Genomic DNA, 23305 nt, shown 5'->3' on the forward strand with positions numbered 1-23305 from the left:
TGAAAGAAGCCTGGTTAAAATCTCTTTTATTTTGGGTTTAGCAGTAGCAAAAGTAAACAATTGGCCAAATTGGGGAGTGAATTAAACATTTACATTGTAACCTGTGGAGTAGTGGAGCTAGAAAAAACTGCTATCTCCTCTTATCCTGGTCATAACAAACTACTGAAGGCTGTGTGGCTCATTTCCCCTAAAACCTCCACTGGAAAATGCAGGCTGTAGCCCTTCGTGACTCTTGCCACATCACCTACCACCTATGAGAAAGGACAAAGAAGTTGTGAGGAGAAAACAAAAATGAACTGGGCTGACAGGAACATGAATAGTGACACAGAAATATTAACAGAAACACAACAGAGACAGGTGGGGGAGACTTTTTAAAAAAACTTATCATGTTATGCCATGAGCGATCCATTGGTTTATAGTAATCAAAATACAGAATTGTGATACTATTGTATCAGCAGACTCCGTGCAGAGGCATAGGTCCCACGACAATTAAACGCATTAATAACCTCAACAAATTGTACTAATGCCAGTAAGTCTGTCCACTGGTGCAGAAAGAGACACTGGAACTCACCCCCTTTTTTAATATAACTATTTAGGCAATTTTTTCCTGTTATCACACTACCAGCTGACCATATTTGATCATATTTTTGTGGTGAATTAAGTGCTTTAAATGTGTATTCAATAAAGGCAATTACACAATAAACACTATTTTAACTGAGTATTAACAAATCCAGTCAGCTTCCATTAAAAAACAGGTTTAAATTACTGATCAATGTGCACAAAATGTATTAAGTTTAGTGATACAAATTTGTATAAATATGTGCATTTTTTTCTCTCTAAAGATACATTTTTTAGAATTACAAGTCGAGACAAGAACTTACTGATGGGTCATATTAACTGCTGTAGCCACCAGCAGGTACAATGTGATCTTTTTAACGCAAGTTTTGTACAATTTTCAACCAAAAAAACGAAGTATGCAACTATGTAGCACATTAAAATAGGTCTTATAAAAATCACAACTAAGAAGTGAAATGCTTCTACCAGCAAAATAAGGTTGTATTTACAATGCAGATTTAGCATTGATTAAGCTATTTCAGCTAAACTGGCAGTACATTTGGAATTAGGGGCCAACTTTAGTGGGACTCCTGGGAATAAATTCAATGCCGTGTCACATTTATTTAACAAAGCGCTCAAGGAAATCACTGGTCGTTCCCAATGCACTTTGCAAACCTACCAAACCCGAAGTTAAATTTTGAAGATTGAGCTAGTGCTTTGCTCATCCCTGTCTCCAGACAGGTAGTCACCTAGGCATGGCTGTTAAAATCCCAATTTGGTCATGTGCATGTGTTTCTATTTGGATGCTTCGCCAAACGACAACAGTCCAAACCCGGGGGTTGCCGTGTGCAACCTTATAGTCGCACCAGCCACATGATCTCAATGTTCTCAAATGGAAATAATCAAGCAGGTCACTGAAATTAAGTATTTTATACAGTAATTCACACGATTGTCCTGTATTTCGGAGGTGGCCTCATGAAATCGGAATTATTAATGTGGTAGCAAATGTGACTCGATTGTATACTATTTAATAAAATGCGGAAGGTTATTATTGAGATGAGGAGACGCGCTTGCTGGTGCATACGTTAATAATACATTATCACAGGGTTGGTGTTTGCAATGTTTAAAGTGTTACAATCCAATACTGTATAGTTAAACTGTCTCTTCTGATTTGTAGGATCGCTGGAGTTGTTTTCGTCAGACCCCTGCAGAAATTACACAAGTTTATATTTTTATTCAAATATACATATTTCGGTATATAACTAGAATTCATATTTTGTTAAATAGTTGGTCAAAGCGGTTAATTTAGCTTACCATCCGTAGAATGGGAATGTAATTGAGTTGTGTCATTATAATATTCATTTGCAGTGCACAAGGCACGCGCTGTTTTCATACTCCAGTCCATTTAACCAAAACAGACGGAATTACTGGCAGAAAATTAAGGTTTTATTTTAAATTAGTAAATAACAAACCACAAGAGAAAAAGAACAAACGGGTAAATGTTGGATTGCTAATTAACATGATTATGTCTGTAGGAATATGTTAAAAAGTATGAAGTAATTGATTAAAGAAACAATGTTGTCTAAGAAACTTCCAAATTGCTATTTGTTGTTGTTCATTTTATCGTGTTCGCTAACACACAGGTAACGCACAAAAAACCTCTCACAATCTTTACAACAAAAATCAGTAATCTGAAAAATTTAATTGCACACTTCCCAAATTTGTTACAGTCGGCCTCTGTGCATGTCAACATTCCGAATAGTTGAACCATGCAAGTGGAAAATGCCTCCACTGCACCCCACAACCTTGCAGCCTCATACAGGGAAAATAAAATATTTCCCCCCGATTTTCTTTACTTTTTTTAAGGTTTTCTGACAAATGAAGAACTAATTTTACTGCAATAATCCAAAATATGTTGAGAGATTTAAAAATTCCTCATAGTTTTTTAACCAGTATCCTAAAAAAAACCAGAGGCATTGTTTTGGGTTTCGAGGTACGTTCCAAAGAATGTATTTTTGTTTAAGCTAGAAATCCAATACAATCCCACTGGTCAGAGCAAATAACTTACCACTCAAGGACACGATTCTTGCGGTTTTAGTTGCTTCTCTATCCGAATTTACCAACGCAAGTTAGCAATGTTTAGATTCGCCAGTTGAACCGTGCAATTATTTTAAAAGTTTGGACTTTTTGTTCAAACAAGATCAGAATATGTTTAAAAACAAAGTAAAAGTGTTACCTCAGGATATGCAGCAGAAAAGTAAGCTATGAATGGTGGTGTGGAGATTTAGGACACAGAATTGTGTACATCAGTAACACATTTATTTCTGAAGTCTGAAAAAGGATTTGCAATAGTAACACTGTTCCATCGGAGTTTCATTCTGGACAGATAAACTTTGGCAAATACACTAACTTTGAAAATACACTAAAAATACAAAAACTATTGTGTTAGAAGTGCAAATATATCCCAATTAAAGCTAGACTTATTGTCCATATTAGGCAGAGTCAGAGAATTAGGGAAGATAGGTCCCTTGGCTGATGTGGAATGTCAAAGAATAGATGAGAAAAATATGATTAACAATTTGATCAGCTCTGGTCAGTCCCCACCTAAATATTCGGGCGTGGTGTCTGTTTTTGCGGTAGTACATCGGGTCGCTTAGGGAGAGAGAAAACACGACCTTTCCCTCAAGTGCTAAATGGATAACATTCCAACGTTCTGACGCCGAAGCAAACGTGCCCTCTTCTTTCCTCTCAGCACGATGTCAACTCACCAACCAAACTGCAGCTTGGCACAAAGAACTTACAAACATCTGTAGCTATATCAATGTCACAACGCTGGAGATGGAACTGCGATGATACACGGTGTGGCGACGCGTCACTGACTTGTCTTAAAACAATTTGCTACAAATTTAAAATGCATAATTTTATTCAACCTATTCTCGTACTCCCTTGCCTCTAGGCATATTTTGAACTTTGAAAGACATTGCTGTTAGTATGCACCAGGCTGTCAAAGGAGAGCTGGTTAAAAAAAAACACATTTACAATCTCTTCTATTATGAGTGTTCTGTAGTTCAGTAATAAACCCCTCCCAGAATGATTTGGAATTGTCTAACTTTATACCACTGTCACACTACAATGTGGAAACTTGACTGACTGGTCACTGCGCAAAACATGTATATTTTACTTTGGTGCTCCACCACTTTATAAATTTTAAAATGACAATTTAAATAAAATATTTACCACCGGGACAAAACAAGCCTGGCTGAGTTTCTTTCTGGGTGGAAAGGGTTTGGGAGATCATAGGTTGCATTTCGCACTGATGTGTCTAGAATGAAATTTATCCCCTGGCAATAGTTAAAAACACAATATTTTCCCGTGTTGCTTTCCATGGGAACAGTTTGTTGAGTGTAGATTTTAAAGAAACAAAGCTTAAGAGTTCTTTCTTTACCGATCTCTGTTTCCACGTGTGCAGGCATGCATTCATTAACGCAATTCCTCCACATTTCAACATCAATTCGGGAGGACAAACCCAGTGGCTGCATGAGGGGGGGGGGGGGGGAAAGAGAAAAAAAATCATGAATATTTAAGTTCCCTCGCTACCTTCCACCCAAAGGAATAGGTATTTAGCACCAGCACAGTCCAGCTTATATGCATATGAATAAGCTGATTGTGCAGGACACAAAGGCGGAATAAAAAAGCAAGTCGAAAGTGGAATACAAACCCACATCTCTGGGGGGTGATTCATCTCGGGCTTGTCAAATATTTAAGCGATGCGGCGCTTTTGCTTTGCAAGCCCGTCTCGCGGCGGCTCATTGGCTCGGCGCGCACGCGCGAAATTCCGCCTGGCTGGCGACTCGTCGGCTCAGCGCGCACGCGCGAAAGTCCCCCCTCCCCTCCCCTCCCCCTGCTGACCCCCTCCCACCCACCAACCAGCCCATCCATCCGCCCATCCATCCAATCGTGCCGCTCGCCCCGCAAACACGTAACAACAACAACCTTCCTCTTTGTATTGGCTCGGAGCGCAACCCACACGGCGGCTGCGCGAAACGCCCCCCTCTCCCCTCCCCCCCCCCGAGACTGAGCGGCGGCACTGCCTGAGTTGGTGCGCGCGTGCGCGTCTCCAACAGGCACACTCACCCCAACGGCCGTTGGTCTCGCGCACGCACGCGCAGGGAGGAGGCGGCGGGAGACGGTCGGCTCGCGCAAGCGCGGGTCACGTGAGGGTGAGTTTTTTTTCCCTCTGGAGGGTTGAGAGAGCTCGAGCTTACCAGGAGGAGGGAGAAAAAAAATCCACACCAGAGCCGTTAGTGTGAGAGCTGCTGTGTGTTAGTGTGGAGGCATCGCACCGCGCAGTACACACACACCACACTCTCACACCATTCAACACACACAGGAGTTTAAAAAAAGAGAAAGAAACCCCCTGGGGGAAGCTTCTAGTAAAAAGAACAAAAAAAAACAACAAACAAAAAAGAGACAGCCCAACAAGAAAAGGACAAGCGCTGTGGGACCAAGAGAAGGACAAGAGAGAGAGAGAGAGAGGCTCTTCTACGCCAGAACTTTCTCAGCTTTTTTTTTGTGTTGTGTTTTTGGGGAGGGGGGTAGTTTGTTGGAATATGGTTGGGGAAATGGAAAATAAGGAGCGACCAAAACCCACTCCAGACTATCTCATGCAACTGATGAACGACAAGAAGCTGATGAGTAGCCTGCCCAACTTCTGCGGCATTTTCAATCATTTGGAGAGGTTACTGGACGAAGGTATGTACGGTGGCAATGGGAGGCGCGGGGAGGGGAAGGGGGGGAGCATTCCTCCACGCAGATGTAAACACGGAAAAAGGGAAAGTGCAGATCCGAGTGGCACCTTCTGTCCATCATGCGCACACTTGAAGGATATGTTCTGTTAGGTTGCATTAGTTCGCAGGGAAGGGTGAGGAAGAGCATATAACAGACCCTCCTCCCCCCTTTCCACTCTCCTGGGTAAACATTCCTGACTAAAGTCGGGAAGCATATTTGTCAATTGTCTTTATTTTTCGCCCAGTGTTTAAGGGGACGATCTGGTACAGTTTGCAGACTCTTGACATTTCCAGATAGGGTATTTGAAAGGTGAAGTGGCTGAGCATACATTTGGTGGCTTGTCTTGTTTGTTTTTTTGCTTTTGGTGAGGTGGGGAGAGAATGTCTACATAAAGGGATTATATAATAATGAACTCTGCAAAGCACCGAGGTAAATGCCTGGAGGACTTGCAGCAGTGAAACCTTTGCAGCGGACATTGCACGCCTGTTCCCGATTCATTTGTGTCGTGGTGAAAATGTAGGTATCAAGCAAGCCAGGCTTTGCAATGCTAATTTAGGAGATTCTTGGTTCAGTATCTGTACAAGCGATTTGTTTGTCTCTCTCCCTCCCCCCCCCCCCCCCCCATTTCCTGTTTGGAGCAATATGAATGGATTTTATTTTTCTTTGAGTTGATGGGTTTGCAAGCGGTGCTTTTCGTGATTTGAAGTATAGCGAGGCGCAGTGATTTCAACAGTGTTGGCTTCCTTATAGCCCAGCCGGGGTTTAAAACAGACACCGGCGGGGGTGTGGTGGGGTGGGGGACTAGAAAAACATACAGCTTGAGTTGAGTGAGGTACGAAACCGGGACAGAGATTAGAGAAAAATTGGGAGGTGATACCTACCCGTGAAGGGGTCGAGAAAGGAGGACTTGCAGGCAAGGACGGTGGGGTGGGGGAGATACTCGACGAGACCAGGGCAAATAATTTGGAGTGGGGAATTTGAGAAGTGTGAGCACCGATTATCGGGGAAAGAGACAGTGGCTTAAAAAGTGAACGAAGGGAGTAAATGACAACAAATGATTGTCAGTTGTTTTGATCTGTACTTACCGTAGAAAATTTGTTCAGTAATGATGTGCCAAGAAACTTCTAGCAGTTTTAACAGCTTCAGTAACTTGTGTAACTAACATCTTCAATTTTAGTCTCTTGCGGCGTGCATGAGCAAGTCAGTTTTTTTTTGTATCTGTCGATGTAAAATATTGAGATATTATTTATTGGTCTCTGGCATTTGAGATATTTTAATATACTCACATTTTGGGTCCATTTAGCCCAGGGTCACTAATAATAGGCATTGCGCCAAATGTGTCAAATTGAGCCGAATAGGGAATGGTAGTGATAACTTGAACAGGAAATAAAGTGATGGGTGGGTGGGGGACAAGATAGAAGCATAAAAGTGCTTAGGATGAAAATGAGATTGATTCCACTTTGGGTTCCTGGGTCGATCAAAGATTTATTCCGGGCGATGACACACATGGCCTGATTTTACGCGATTGTTTCGTGTTTTCATTGGTAAAGCTTCTGTGCATTTTAAAGAGGAAGCTGCAGCTGGAGGAATTAAACTTAACTTTGATTGGAGTTTCAGTGGAGCAGTTTAGATTAATTCTTGCGAAAAGAGAAGCAGACAGAATTAGAATGGAGAAGGGAGAGTTTTTAAAAAAAAGCGTAAACGAGATTCGGTCAGTCATTGACCGGTCAAGCTGTTGGTTCAGATTCCTAGACCAATTTTACTGCAATGTTATTACGAAACACAGGCAGACTTAACTCCAAAAGGGGAGGCGAGAGGAGTTAATAGGAGGAGGAAGTGGTCCTGTCCATATTGATCCAGAATGCTGCGGTAACTCTTTCCAAATAAAAGGCAACTACATAAATTGTCTTCGGTAAACAACATCTTGAGTTGCACCACCAAATTACAAAAAAAAAGTTACTGTGCGATCTGTAACGAAAACCATTGGGAATAATGGTAATACTCATTCTTGTGCAGCCGGGTGTCAGAAGGAGCGGCGTGCATGAGCTTTCCAAATGCTTACAGTAACCTTTTAAACAAGTTAATTTTCTTGTTGCTGTAACGCATCCATTTGGAATCTGGAGTTTTCTCGCACCCTCTCTGTTCATGCTTCTAATTCAGCCAAGCAGATAAGTCAGAGTTTGATAGCATTTCCTTTTTTCAGCAAGGCAAAGATGTACTAAAGTGGAACGGAAATGCCTGTAGCATTAAATCGTTGCTTCTGCTTTAGCTTTCCACGGCTTGGAACAGCATCACGTTATTGACCAACGATGCTGTTGCATAAATCTGTCAAACTTTGTAAAAGTTCCATGTTTGAGCGCTAGGGTGTGCCAAATCTTTCCGTGAGGAATCATTGAGGTTTTTCTTCTGTTACTTTTTTCAGAAACCTCAATTTTAATAAATGCGTTCTACATCAAAGGTGACAGACAACTTTCCATAGTATTCTGATCGGTGATAGGCAGCTTCGCATTCAACCATTACCGTTTGCTCCAAGTCATGATTGCCATTCCTAGATTCGTACCCGCTGCTTCTGCAACTTCGTCTTTCATCTACGAATCAAAATATTTTGACGTCTCTAAATAGTAAACGATGATTAATGATTTGTCTTAATTGGAAGGAAATATTCCGAGAAACTTCAATTTACCTTCTCGCTAGATGCTAAATATAAATTGGATGGTAAAATGAAAAATTGCTCGATCCACATCTTTGGAAAACCAATCAAAATAACTAGGACATTATCAATAAATAATAAAAAGGCAACGTTTTCCTCTTGCACGGCAGTAAATCACAATTCGTATATATTTTTGTAGGGGCAGTTGGAAACGTACAAACAAATAAATCAATGTTATAACAGTTGTTAGTAAAACAATTCCAGTTTCCATAATTCAGAGAATTATACTTGAATTCTGCATACACTGTTAATCAATAGCTATTTTGATCACATGCTTTAAATTTCTTTGAATCACATGTACAGAGAGAGGATGAGGAATTTTTTTCTGAGCTGTTCTTCCAGAAGTTACAATAGAGCATTGAACTCTCAAGTAGTTTGGTGATAAACTTTGCTGAGGAGCCATCGCTAACTGACTGGTTAAAGGAGTTCCTTTCCACGATTTCAGAAAACTTCTTTTGGCGGATTGTTTAAAAAACATTATTTTATAATTGATACATATGCCTATATTTTCAAAATGGATATCCTTGTCAGAAGGATTGGGGAAAGTGAATCTTTTCAGATACCTGTTGTAACTGTTAAGTTGTTATTAAAATGACATTCCGTGAACTTTACTTCACTGAACATTTTTTTTAAAAAGCATGTACCATCCTTTAGTAAATTAAGGTGATATAACCGACCGATCGATCTCTTATATTGAGAAGCGGGGGCGTTCCGTATCATGAGATTTTCCTGGAATTGTAAGATTCCATGTGGGATTTATCAACAGTAATACTACACAAGATGGAAGGCTTGTGTTACTGTATTAGGCAACAACTTTGATGCACCCATATCATTTCTTTGCTCTATTGAGAGGGGTTTAATTTAACAAGCTTTAGTGACAGACTATCTTTCTATGAGTAGTAACCATGATTTGTTTTAGTAGTGACAGTATGAAAGCTTAGTACATAATTTGTTTGAATACGCCACTTGTAATGCTGTACAGTAAAATTAATTTCCAGTATATATTTGAAGTGATTATGCTCTGTTGAAGACGAGTTTAATTTAGATCTTTTATCCATCATCTGTGTGCTGATCAACCTACATTGGAACCTGCTCCTGATTTTAAAATTCTCCTCCTTGTTTTCAAATCACTCCATAGTTTTTTTCCCTCACTCTTCTTTGAACCTCCTGGCCCTCTGATATCTCTGTATTCCTCCAATTGTGCCTGCTTATGCATCTCTGACTCTCTTTCTGTCTCTCTTCCGGCCCCCCCACCCTCTCTCTCTCTCTCTCTCTCTCTCTCTCCCCCCCCCCCCCCCCCCCCAAACTATTAGTGGCCATGCCTTATTTGTCTAGGCCCTAAGTTCTCGAATTCTTTCCCTAAACCTTTTAGCCTGTCTAGTTAATCAGCTTTAAGACACTTTTTAAACCTTACTACTTTGGTCATGCTTTTGATCTGCCTTATTGTTTCCTCCTTTTCCTCCGATTTAACTTTTTTTGTACTCTGTTAAAGACACTATCAGGCATAAATTGCACGTTGCTGCTGTTATCCATTTTTTGTTTTCTTAACTTCTTACCATAGTGGGATGGAAGGGAGGAGGATAATATGATTCACATGGCATGATAGTGTATTTATAGGTTGTTAAGTAAAGTACTAATTCACAGCTCATAGTGTATTGTTTATATTCCCTTGCTGTGATTTTGCTGTCAAAGCCAGCAAAGTTCTGTGTATGTGTACTTGCAGGAATGCATGGAGTTCTGCTCCTAGTTATTAAATTTTAAGTCTATTGTGAACATGGGAGAAAATACATTCGATTTATTTATGTAATATTTGGATATCTTTATAACGTATCTAGGAGTTATGGAGTGCTTAATTCAGTTTACATTGCACAGTGTGGTGTCAAACCCAGCAGTGTAACAGGCTAGATGAACAAGTGAGTTTTTTCCTGTCTGTTGTTTTTGTATGTCAGTATAAATAGGCTCTTTAGTGTGATTGCTTCCCTTCAGGGTCAGTTTACATTGCTTCTGGAGTAACAAGATAATCTATATTTATGCTTCACATCCATTAAATTTTCAGAAAAAAAACCTCAGTAATGTATTGATAACTACAGAATGGTGTACTATTTCATTCCAATACTAATTGTAAGATGTGTAGTTTAAAATCCTGATGCATTTGATTTGGTTTTACTTGCTTTGTATATAGTGACCATAGGTTAGGACGAGATCTGGAGCAATAAGTATGATGCATTTACATGTTCTGGTTTTATACTTTTTTAGGATGCAGAGTAAATCAGAAGGAAACAGTAATAGTTGAATTAAAAAGGAGGAAAAACTGCATTCCAGACTGGCTTTCATTATTTACAGGAAAATGTAATCATCTTGTTAATGTATACGGAATACAGCAAACCTAGCAGTCTGGCACAGATCCAAATTGACTGAAATGTTATGTAGTCTCCGCTTTATTCCACAATTTAATTAATCAACTTTAAGAATTTGATGCATTTTGAAGAAACAGTATGTTATTTAACTTAAGTTTTTGAGAATTTGCTGGCATCATATGAGGTTGGTTTATTTAATTACCAGAACGCTTATGGTAGCTTTGAGTGTACTCGGTATTCTGTGAGTAACTGAACTGCTGATATATCAAACTATTTCCCATTTGCAACCATTTCGCAACTACCCAAATAACTGCAGGAAAAATTAACCTTTTTCTCCATTTATGCAAGTGTTAAACGATAATTTTGAATATCAAAATAGCAATAGCAGTTTAAGGGTTAATGCCTGATTTTGCAATGATTTTAGTTTTTGACTTTAAATCTATTCTAAAATAATTATTTTGGAGGTCATTGTTGTAAGCTATAAGCTGTGCAAAAGAGTCATATGGAATCGAAACGTTAACTATCTCGCTGCACATATGCTGCCAGATCTGAATTTTTCCAGCATTTTGTTTTTATTTTCTACTAATTAACGTAATTACTGTCATAATTATGGCATGTGAGTATACGACTGTTGTGATTTAGATTTAGTGTGGGCTTCAAGAACTGTAAATATCTACAGTAGTATAATAACTTTATCGGCATGTGCTGTGAACCTAATACTCGATACATTTTGTTTGCTATCCTTCTCTCTTTTAGAAGTGAAATATTCAAAAGACTGCTTTTTGTTTGTGAAAATGTGAGAAGATTGTTTCACACAAAAATCCCCAAAATCTTGAATTTTAAATTCATGGGTATGGAAAATATGTATGGATAAGTGTGTTACCTTGAGAACCAGTATTTGATTTGGGTCCCTGAGTGAATTAGCTGGACAATAAACTGCTGCATACGTAGTATTTCCTAAAGGTTGGGGCCTCGTGACCAATTTTACAATATTATGATATTGCTTTTTCACAAGACCATATTTGCCCTTTACCAGCTGCCCTTTCTAGCACTTAGTAGTTATTAACGGAGGCTAAATTGCATGAAAAATAAAACTATAAAATACGACTATTCACAAAATAATGGTTGTGCACAAAATAAATCCCTTAAAGTGAGTCATAAAGTTCTTCAGAAATAACTTCCACTTTTTAAGGAACTGAATGGAAGTAGCTCTCATAAGCATATGAAACATTTCTTGATTTTCTTTGTACTGTTCTACAGTCAAATACAAGTTCAGGTACATAATATTGGAGTAAAGTTCAGATGTTTCATCTTGTTTTTGACCTTATAAAACAACTTGGTGCAGAAGGAGCACATTTTGGTAGGGGGATCTATACTGCTTTTTAAATGACAATCCTTTATCATGCAAATAAAACTTTTGAAAAGTACACAAAACCTTTAATGCAAGATTTACATTGGAGTTGGTGCTCAAGACATGAGTCCCATTTCCAGAATTCTAGCCAAATCATTTGTCATTCCCTCCTGTGATCCCCAGATGTTATATAGTTAGATCTATTTGACTGCTGCCTCAGGTGTATTTATATAACAAATAAAGGGACAAAGTGAATTAACAAATTAAAATTGTCTTTCATTTGAAGAAAATCCGAGAAATGCCATATTTATTGGACTAATAAACCTCTTCATACAGAGCTGTTACTTAGCAACAATAATTTCACGCAAAGTGAGATGAAGATCTTGTAGCATTATCAAACTTAGTGATGTCATATTGATACTAGTAGTTATACAATTTTATTCTCTTTGTAATGGTTTCCTATGTAATTGCACCTTCTCCTGTTGTGGCTGCTTCACACTGAAGCCTTGAAGACTTGTAATTCCACGGCAATGATTTTACTTAAAACTTAAATGCACATAATGAGATGGCGGGTGGGAGATGCTTACTCAGTAGTTTTGCTTTCAGCAGAACATTCAATTAACTAAAATCTATTCATTATGGGAGGGAATTCTACATGGTGGTCACTTGTGTCTTCAGTATTCAGTTTTCATCATGTGGGATAAATATTGTGATTTGATCTTTTTTTTTAACCAAATGGCAAAACTGTCAGTGTAATTTTGATTTCACTCCTCCAGTGCATTGCTGGTTTCCCAAGCTTGCAAAACTGAAAAGCTGAGATGAGGCCTGATATCTCTACAGTTGAGTGGCCCCAAAACACTGGTAAAAGGAGGATGTGTGCATCAGAGAGTAATGCACCCTTGCAGAAAAATTGCTTCAATTTCCCTTTTCCAGTTGGCAAAAATGACTATAAAAAAGCCTGTTCAATAGCAGTTCATCTGGTGTGGTATTTATACTTATTTACAGTACCAAAACTTCACTTTACTAACATGAAGTTAAACACACAATCATTTTGTTAAATATATTGCTGAAATCTGAAGAATCTATATCATACGTTATGCTATTTTGGGACACTGGAAGTTCAGAAGTTTGCAGGATGTACTAGATCATCTAGAGAAAACATAGCATTGGAGTGCCTATTTCCCAGTGGAATTAATTGTTTGCTTGCCAAAGAAATGTTTGGATCCCAGCCTGCTACATTTTGGGGGAAATTATAGCCTTGATAAGAAGACACCCAGGTTATCATACATTTGTTGTGCGTGCTGCTTTTTTTCATAATATTCTATACTGTGTGAATTGGATAGATATACATTAAAGGGAGTATGGAGCTCAGTTTGACAATCAGCTGCAGGGACTGGAAATTTGCCATTTTATCACAGTCACTCAATATTATGAGACAAGCGTGTTAGTGTCGCTGGGTTGAGTTGCATATACCCGGCCACCTGTAATCTGTCATGTATTTTCACAGGGCAGTCTATGGTACTTTGGGGATGATGATGATCAGATGCTATCAGATCAGTCATTATATCTAAGCGAGCATGATGTGGAGGTGGTGGGATTCATTTGATCAAGAGGACTGAGGATACGTAGAAGTTAACATTTTAAGCAAAGGTGGTCTGTAGGACTGAGTGTGTTTACTGTACGATAACCAATGCAATTGCTTAAATACTATTCATAACACACAACGTTATGATGGATTCTAACAGGCTGGTGTATGCTATTGTATGGTGCCAACTCAGCTTGTTTCCCTTTTTTTAAGATTAATGTTTCTCTGGTAAATTGGAATTGATCTTATGTGGGCTTTGCACATTGACTGAAACTCTTCTTTCCCCCCCCTCTCATTTTCCTCTGTCATGCCAATCAATTTCTCAGTTATTTTAGGAGATATTTACATGTAACCCACATCTATAGTGAGATCATAAATGATTAATTTGCATATCAACAAAAACAAAAGTAACATTTTACATCTGATATTTTAGTGTAGAAATCTTTGTCTTAAGCAAAAAAAGCACAAATATTTAAATTGAGATCCTAAAGATGATCAGAGCAACAAACTGCATTTTAAATATTCTTTCAACAAAAGCTTGTATTTATATTGTGTCATTAATCTATTAAAAATCCCAGGGCACTTCACATGTCGCATTTTGTTTTATAATGCTCATAAGGGCAGTTGGACAAATGCTTGGTTAAAGGGGTAGGTTTTAAGGAAGGTCTTAAAGGAGGAAGGAGTAGTAGAGAACCAGCACGATACAGGGAAGAAACTCCTGACCTCGGGGCCTAGGTAGCTGGAGGCACAACCACCAGTAGTGAAGCAATTTAATTCCGGATGCTGAAGAGACATTACAGGAATGCTGATAACTTGGGGTTGGAGGAGATTAGTGTTAGCGAGGGGTGAGCCTATAGAGAGATTTGGAAACAAGAAAGAGAATTTTAAAATCGAGGTGTTGCTTTATTGACCAATTTAGGTCAGCAGTCACAGGAATAATGAGTGAATGAATGAGACTCTGCCAGTAATGATAGGGGCAGCCGTGTTTTGGATAACACCCAAGTTTCCAGAGGGCTTATTGTGGGAAGCTATCTAGAGGATAGCAAAGGCATGGATGAGGGTTTCTGCAGCAGATGAGGCAGGGATGGAGTTGGGCAATTTTACAGCGATCTTAGCAATACCATCGATATATAGTCTAAAGCTCATTTCTGGGTCAAATGTAATATGAAGTTTGCAAATGGTCTGGTTTAGCTTTGGACGATTGCTAGGGAGAGGGATGAAATTGGTGACTAGGGAATGGAGCTTGTAACGTGGATGGAAGACTATGGTTTCTGTCTTCCCAGTATTTTGTATTGGTTATGACTGAACACTGGCACAGGAATTTGTTTAGGCAACAATCTTATAGGAATTAAGATTGGTTATATTCAAAAAAGTAATTAGGAAATAAAAAGTACCTATATGCATTGCAGGTAAAGGCTGTTAGATGGAATTACTGCTGTGATCCAAATATGATTTTTGGATTGCTCTTTTAAAATTCATAGATGTTCTGTAGATAATCAGACTCTTCAACAGGTATCTGTTCATTAAAACCCTTAGTTATGATCGTTGTGATTGTGCAAAGATCTGCTCCTTGATATCAGTAGGAGGCATTTTCTTACGACAGTTAAACTGGAATGAGTCTGATGTGCAAGCTTGGATAAATTCAAGTCACTGCACACTCCCTGAATAAATACACTATATCATTTTTATATACTTTTCAACAAATTCTTCCCCTCTTCAGTAACCTAGATTCCTTTAATGCAATGCAACAAGTTCTTTTAAAAATCACTGATCATTACTGAACAATTCACAATTTTTAAATTTTATGCAAGTCATGTTCATGTATAAAAAGAAAATTCTGAGCACTTCCTGTAGAGTGGTCCACTTTTTAAGGAACTGAATGGAAGTAGCTCTCATGAGCATATGAAACATTTCTTGATTTTCTTTGTACTGTTCTACAGTCAAATACAAGTTCAGGTACATAATATTGGAGTAAAGTTCAGATGTTTCATCTTGTTTCTGACCTTATAAAACAACTTGGTGCAGAAGGAGCACATTTTGGTAGGGGGATCTATACTGCTTTTTAAATGACAATCCATTATCATGCAAATAAAACTTTTGAAAAGTACACAAAACCTTTAATGCAAGATTTTCATTGGAGTTGGTGCTCACTTCCCCACACAGTGAGGTCTTAGTTCCAGTCACACTAATGGGTGTGGAGGCATCATGTGGAAGCAGAGTGTTTCTCCACAGAGGCTGGATTAGTTTCTGTATGCTGTTTTTCACATTTCATGGGGCTGGATTAGGTGCAGCATTTGCCTTGTCTCATGCAAGGTTCCCCTGCTTCCTTACTCATGATCATGCAATAGTGCAGGGTGTTGTGGCACTTGAGGGAAGATAATTTGATTATTTTCCTTACAATCATCATGACCTGTTTACTTATTTGCTAAGTACAAATGTAATTTTTTTTTTGCAACTGCTGAATTCAACTAAACAATGACAACAGCCCAGTATGTCTTAGAATTGCAGTTGCTTTCACAGATTCATAGAATGATACAGCACAGAAAGAAGCAATTTGGGGCATTGGAATTATTCAGTCAATCCCATTCCCCTGCTCTTTCCCCATAGTCCTTTTTTTCCTTCAAGTTTTTATCAAATTCTCTTGAAAGTTACTAATAAGCTTTAGCACCCTTTCAAGCAGTGCATTTCTCATCAATCCTGGTAATTCTGCTGATCACGTAGATCTGTGTCCTTGTTATTGATCTTTTTGCCGCTGGAAAAGGCTTCTCTTTATTTACTCTATCAAAAGATTCACGATTTTGAACACCTCTGTCAAATCTCCTCTCAATGTCTGTTCTAAGGAGACTAACCCTAATTTCTGAGCAGTGGCTTCTTCATAGAACTGAAATCTTGTGCCCATGGTACTTGTCTAGTAATCTCTTCCATGGTCCTTCCTAGGTACCCAGAATTAAACACAATACCGCAGTACTCGAGCCAAGACAGTCTGTGTTTTATAAAGAGTTATCATATCTTCCTTGCTTTTTACTCCATTCTTCTATTAATAAAGCCAAGGCATCTATATGCTTCTTTAACAACTGTCTCAATTTGGCCTGCCACCTTCAAATACTTGGTATACGCACTCCCTGGTGTGTTTATTTTTGCTAAACGATCACTTCACACTTCTGTTAAATTTTACCGACTATATCCTGCTGAACCCTGTTACTAGCCTCCTCATTATTTACTACATTCCCATCTTTTGCGTCAGCAGCAAACTTTGAAATTATGCTCTGTCTACCCTTATTAAGATGTAGCAAAAATAGTCCTGGGGTACCTACTGTATAGTTCCCTCTGGTCTGTAAAACAGCCATTCACTGCTATTCTCTGCTTTCTGTCTCTTAGCCAATTTTGTATCTGTGCTGCCACCATATCTTTAATCCACAGGCTTTATTTTTGCTAACTAGTCTTTCCACTGATGAACTGTTGGCTTAACATGCAATTGCAACTGAGTAGCCCTGAAAATTTGGACATTATTTGGAGGAATGTCCTGGCAGCATTGTCATCTGCACGGTAACTTCCTTCGGATTGGAAAGTGGAGGCAGACAATCTATTCTGTACTGGTTATGTAACTATTGCAGATAATGATGGGTCACTTTTGTTGCAATTAATTCCTTTCACATAGCATTTATTTGGATTCTCACTGAATTAAGGAATGCAAGGAATCCCCCACATTTCGAGTTGTAACAGGCAGCAGCCCTGTTCTGTGTTTTTCGTGCACTTCTGGATGTTGTCCATTTGAGCAATATGTTGTCTCAAAACTACAACTCTGATACACAGATGATTTTGCCAATGCATGTTCATCCTGAATGACTGGATTTGACTGCAGCTCAATTAGGCTAATTTATGAATTAATATTAAATAGTGAAGTTTTATGCTCATTAATGTAGAGGAAATGGAACAGGTTTCCAATTCTGGTGTTTGCATCAACAACTCCCAGGTATGGCACAGCGTTTTGCAGAGTAAACCTACAACAATGTGCCTTAGCCATAGTTCACGGAAAGTACCCAAAATTTCCTATTGCAGACATGCATGTGGAAGATTGGGGGTTTCTGTCAGTAATATTGTAACCTTGCATTCTAAAGAAACTAAGTTGAGCTCTCCAAAGCTTATGCCAGATAGGACCTTTTGAGCCAGAATCGAGTGCAGACTTCCATTTGCTCAGTTAGAATCAGACCTTGTAAAAGGGTACAAGAACGCTAATCTTTAATGCTTATGTGCTATGCTTCCACTGTGTCACTCAATTTGCTGGCTCACATTTGGCAGAGAAGAATAAGCAGAAAAACAATTCTTTGGCATCTCAATTTGTAAGAACTGTGCAATTATGATTTTGTTTTTTGGAGCTAATTTACCCTTGTTTGCATTTTACTATATTCTGCAAATGCAGGACTAATGATTCAAAACATTAAATTATCCCAGATTAGTATCAGTTGTCATTTATTAAAGCATGAGATAATTTCTTGTAATTTTCTATATTTACCATTGCACTGTTTTTCTTGACATGAACTAAGCAACTTTAATTTTGTGGTCCGTATTGAACGAATGGCACAAATGATTCACAACACTTAACACTTCCTTACAGACTTTTTATGTGCTTTTGCACTGAAATTTAGGGTGATTAGAAATCAAAACATTTAGTACCCTGTACAGAGGATTTGTGACCTATGAGAACAGGACAAACAATTGTGTAACTCGTCAACCAGTTAAATTTAAGAATCATTTGTGAGCCATGCAGGACCTGAAACAGGAAGTGTAGGTTAGAACAGCTAATTCAATGCCAAATCAAGTGCACACAACAAAATAAATGGTGCTGGGAGGGGAAGATAGATGAGATTAAGAGTGAGAAAATGACAGGGAAAAGATTTTTTAAAAATCTACAGCAATAACTAAAATCTGAAAGAATGAGACTGCTCTGCACTTTCTGTGGCTGAGAAGTTGTTTGTCAATAATTTGGACTTGTAATGCTGTTAAAAAATAACTTAGATTCGAATGGACAAGCCCTAACATTTTCTGGTGTGCTTATGGGTATCATGTTGTATAAATACCCCAACTTCACACGTTCATGTATTTGAGTGCATAGTCTCTTGGCAAGATTCTGGTATAGGAAGGTTCTGGAGGAACAGGATAACTTTGACAACAACTTCCTGATTTCTGCATTTAACTGCACATTTTTAAAAAGTTTATTAGTCACAAGTAGGCTTACATTCACAACACAATGAAATTACTGTGAAAATCTCCTAGTCGCCACAATCCGGCGCCTGTTCGGGTACACTGAAGGAGAATTTAGCATGGCCAATTCACCCAACCAGCATGTTTTTCGGACTGTGGGAGGAAACCGGAGCACCCTGAGGAAACCCACACAGACACAGGAAGAACATACAAATTCCATACAGACAGTGACCCAAGCCGGGAATTGAACCCAGGTCCCTGGCGCTGTGAGGCAGCAGGGCTAACCATTGTGCCACCATGCTTCCCCATGTGTGATCACCAGAAGTTGTTCTCTGATTTGCTCTTTAATGATGATTACTAATAGCTTGACTGCTATTCTTAATGCAAAATCTAGGCCATCCATTATCTGATTTCTGCACAAACCCTAATTCCCTAACATCCTTCCAGTAACTGTTTGAAATGGTGACAGACTGTTTAGATATTTGGTGTTGTGTTTGACTCAAAGATCAGCTTCCGACTACATATCTGCTCCAAAACCAAGACTTCCTCTTTCCACCTCTGTAACATTGCCTGCCTCCGCTCAAATCACACCCCCCCCCCCCAACCTGCTCCACCAGTCTACAAGCTCATGGCTGATCTGATGTGGCCTTCACTCCACTTTCCTGTCTGTTCCCCATACTCCCTTGTTCATCAAAAAGCTGTGTAACTGAGCTTAGATTCTGTTCAATGACCTGGCCTCCACTGCTTGCAGAAAGACAGAATTCCAAACACTAACAACCCTCAAAGAAGAATTTCCTCCTCATCCCCATCTTAAATGGGAGACCCCTTAACTTGAAACTATGTCCCCTGATTCCAGATTTCCCCCACAAGAAGAAACATCCTCTCAGCATCTATCCTGTCAAGAGTCCTCAGAATCTCTTGTTCCAATGAGACCACCTCTCATTCTTCTAAACTCCAGTGAATATAAGCCGAACCTGCCCGAGCTTTCCTCATAAGTCAACTCCTTCGTCCCAAAATCAGCCTAGTGAATCTTCTCTGAACTGTCTCTGATGCAAGTATGTACCTCCTTTAGTACACTGACCAAAACTATGCACAGTATTTTAGGCATTATCTCACTGGTGTCCTGTAAAGTTTTGTAGTAAGACTTCACTACTTTTATATTCCGTGCCCCTTGCAATAAAGGGCAACTGTCTGTTTGGTTTCTTAATTACTTGCTGTACCTACATGTTGACTTTTTGTGGTTCACGTACAAGGACACTCAGGTGGCACTGTGGTTGGTTAGCACTGCTGCTTCACAGCACCAGGGACCCGGGTTCGATTCCCACTTGGGGCGCTGTCTGTGTGGAGTTTGCAAGTTCTCCCTGTGTCTGCATGGGTTTCCACTCCAGCATCCTCCCACAGTCCAAAAGATGTGCTGTTTAGGTGCATTGGCCATGCTAAATTCTGCCTCAGTGTACCCAAACAGGCGCTGTAGTGTGGTGATTAGGGGCTTTTCACAGTAACTTCATTGCAGTGTTAATGTAAGCCTACTTGTGACTAGTTAAAAAGGTCTCTCTACACCACAGTATTCTGCATTGTCTCTCTATTTAAATAATACTCTGCTTTATTGTTCATCCTCTCAAAGTGGCAATCGCATTTTCCCACATTATACATCTGCCAAATCCTCCTCTCAACTTGTTTTCCTACCTATCTTCACATCATCAGCAAATTTAGCTGCAATACTGTTGGTCCCTTGATCCAAGTCAGTAATATAGATCGTAAGTAGTTGAGGCCCCAGCACTGTTCACAGTGGCATGCCACTAATTACAGATGACCAATCTGAAAGCGACCCATTAGCCGGTCCTCTATCCATGCCAATATATCACCCATACCAGCATTTGCTTTTTTGTGGATGCTTTTTGGAAATCCAAGTGCACTATGTTTACTGGTTCAGCTTTATCCACATTTCTAGTTACATCCTCAATTCTGATAAATTTGTTGAACACAATTTCCCTTTCAGGAAACCCCGTGTTTACTCTGTCTACATGCTTTATGCTTTTCTCAATGCCCTACTAACTCTTTCATAATAGATTCTAGCTTTTTCCCAATGACAGGTGTATAGGTAACTGACTTATAATTTCCTGCTTTCTGTCTCCCTCCTTTTTTGAAGCATTGTATTTGTGGTTTACTAATCTGCTGAGACCTTTCCAGAATCCAGGGAATTTCGGAAGATTACAACCAATGTATACACTATCTCTGCAGCCATTTCTTTTAAGGCCCTAGATTCAGGTCAGTAGACTTGTCAGCTTTAAGCCTTGTTAGTATTCCCATTACTTTTTCTCCAGTGATGTTGATTGTTCTAAGTTCCTCTCTCCCTTTTGTCTTTTGACTTTCAACTATTTGGATATGTTTTGATTCTGATACTGTGAAGATGCATACAAGATACCAGTTCAAAGCCTCTGCCAATTGCTTATTTTCAGTAAGAAGTCTCACAACACCAGGTTGAAGTCCAACAGGTTTATTTGGTAGCACAAGCTTTCGGAGTATCGCTCCATCTTCAGGTGAGTGAAGAGTTGTGTTCACAAACAGGGTATATATAGACACAAACTCAATTTACAAGATAATGGTTGGAATGCGAGTCTTTACAGATAATCAAGTCTTAAAGGTACAGACAATATGAGTGGAGAGAGGGTTAAGCACAGGTTAAAGTGGTGTGTATTGTCTCCAGCCAGGACAGTTAGCAAGATTTTGCAAGCCCAGGCAAGTCGTGGGGGTTACAGCTAGTGTGGCATGAACCCAAGATCCTGGTTGAGCAGAAACTGATAGCCAAGTTCCGCACACATGAGGACAGCCTCAACCGAGATCTTGGGTTCATGTCACACTATCTGTAACCCCCACCACGACTTGCCTGGGCTTGCAAAATCTTGCTAACTTTCCTGGCTGGAGACAATACACACCTCTTTAACCTGTGCTTAACACTCTCTCCACTCACATTGTCTGTACCTTTAAGATTGATTACCTGTAGAGACTCGCATTCCAGCCATTATCTTGTAAATTGAGTTTGTGTCTTTATATGCCCTGTTTGTGAACACAACTCTTCACTCACCTGAAGAAGAAGCAATACTCCGAAAGCTTGTGCTACCAAATAAACCTGTTGGACTTTAACCTGGTATTGTGAGACTTCTTACTGTGGTTACTCCAGTCCAACGCTGGCATCTCCGCATCATTTGCTTATTTTCCATTATTTATTCCGCTATTTCACCCTCCATGGGACCAACGCTTACTTTAGCTGCATTCTTACTTTTTATACACTTGTAGACGCTTTTGCTGTTTTTTTTTATATTTGTTGCTAATTTTCTCTTGTACTTCAGTTTCTACCTTTTTTAGTCACCTTTGCTGCCTTCTACAACTTTCCCAATCTTTTGCCCTATCATTAATCTTCGTGGCATTGCATACCTTTTCTTTCAATCAGATGCTCCCCTTTACTTCCTTAATTAACCACGGACAGTGTATACTTCTTGTAGCATCTTCCTTCCTCAATGAAATATGCCTTTGTGGAGAATTATGAAATATTTCCTTAAATATCTGGCACTACATTTCCACCGTTGTACATTTTAACCTATTTTCTAAGTTCACTTTGGACTTTTAACTCCAGTGCCAAAATTCTATTACCATGGAATCAGAGCGGGTGAGGGGCGGACAGTGGAAATGTCCATTGACCTCGCTCGAGTGAGGCCGTAACCCAGATCTTTTTTTAATTTAAATTTCACCATCTGCTGTGGTGAGATTCAAACTCGGGTCTCCAGAGCATTACCCTGGCTCTCTGGATTTATAGTCCAGAGACAATACCAGTACACCACCACCTCCCCCCAAGTTCATTTTAGCTATTTCTGTTTTCAAACCCTTGTAATTGCCTTTAAGTTCAAGACACTAGTTATGGACCCACATTTCTTTCTATCAAACTGAATATGAAATTCTGTCATGCCTGGAGGATGCTTTACAATGAGGTTCTGAACCCTGTCTTATTACACATTGTGGAGATGCCGGCGTTGGACTGGGGTAAGCACAGTAAGAAGTCTCACAACACCAGGTTAAAGTCCAACAGGTTTATTTGGTAGCAAATTCAGTTATGGTATTTGCTACCAAATAAACCTGTTGGACTTTAACCTGGTGTTGTGAGACTTCTTACTGTTATTACACATTACCAGATCCAAAATGGCCTGGTTCCTGGTAGGCCCTGAGCGGCACAGTGGTTAGCACTACTGCCTCAGTGTCAGGGACCAAGGTTCAGTTCCTGGCTTGGGTCACTGTCTATGCGGACTCTACATGGTTTCCTCATGTCTGCCTGGGTTTCATCTGGGTGCATCGGTTTCCTCCCATAGTCTTAAAGACGTGCTGGTTAGGTGCATTGGCCATGCTAAATTCTCCCTCGGTTTATCCTAACAGGCGTGGGAGTGTGGCGACTAGGGGATTTTCACAGTAACTTCATTGCAATGTTAATGTAAGCATACTTGTGACACTCATAAATAAACTTGAAACTTCTTTTAAAAAAAAGCTTCCAGAACCTATTGTTCTAAGAAGCTGCCAGGATACTCTCAGCATTCTCTGAACTCATCCTCCAGGCTGCCTTTATCAAAATCCTCATCTTTGTCACCAAATCCCTCTTTGGCTATCTCTATTCCAATCTCGGTAACCTCCTCCAACCCTACAATCCTTCAGGATCTCTGCCCTTATTCATTCTGGAATCGAGCGCATCCCTGATTTTAATGTTCCATTAC

The 23305-nt window shown here is 39.5% G+C and overlaps 1 protein-coding gene across 8 annotated transcripts in view; it reads left to right on the plus strand.

Moving 5' to 3' along the window:
* Positions 1-4771: 4771 nt before the first annotated feature.
* The window catches only part of qkib (QKI, KH domain containing, RNA binding b), a 568349-nt gene continuing 549815 nt past the window's right edge, over positions 4772-23305 (plus strand). For 7 of the 8 annotated variants that reach the window (XR_013499671.1, XR_013499672.1, XM_078230142.1 and 4 more), the window contains exon 1: positions 4827-5307. Coding sequence is in view for 6 of the 8 variants with exons in the window: in XM_078230142.1 (XP_078086268.1) it covers positions 5166-5307 (142 nt within the window). In the remaining 2 variants the exon portion in view is untranslated. Of the gene's footprint in view, positions 5308-23305 lie in introns of all 8 variants that reach the window. The other variant, XM_078230145.1, reaches the window with a different exon arrangement.

This window comes from Mustelus asterias, chromosome 15, assembly GCF_964213995.1.
Source record: "Mustelus asterias chromosome 15, sMusAst1.hap1.1, whole genome shotgun sequence".
NCBI classification, from domain to species: Eukaryota; Metazoa; Chordata; class Chondrichthyes; order Carcharhiniformes; family Triakidae; genus Mustelus; species Mustelus asterias.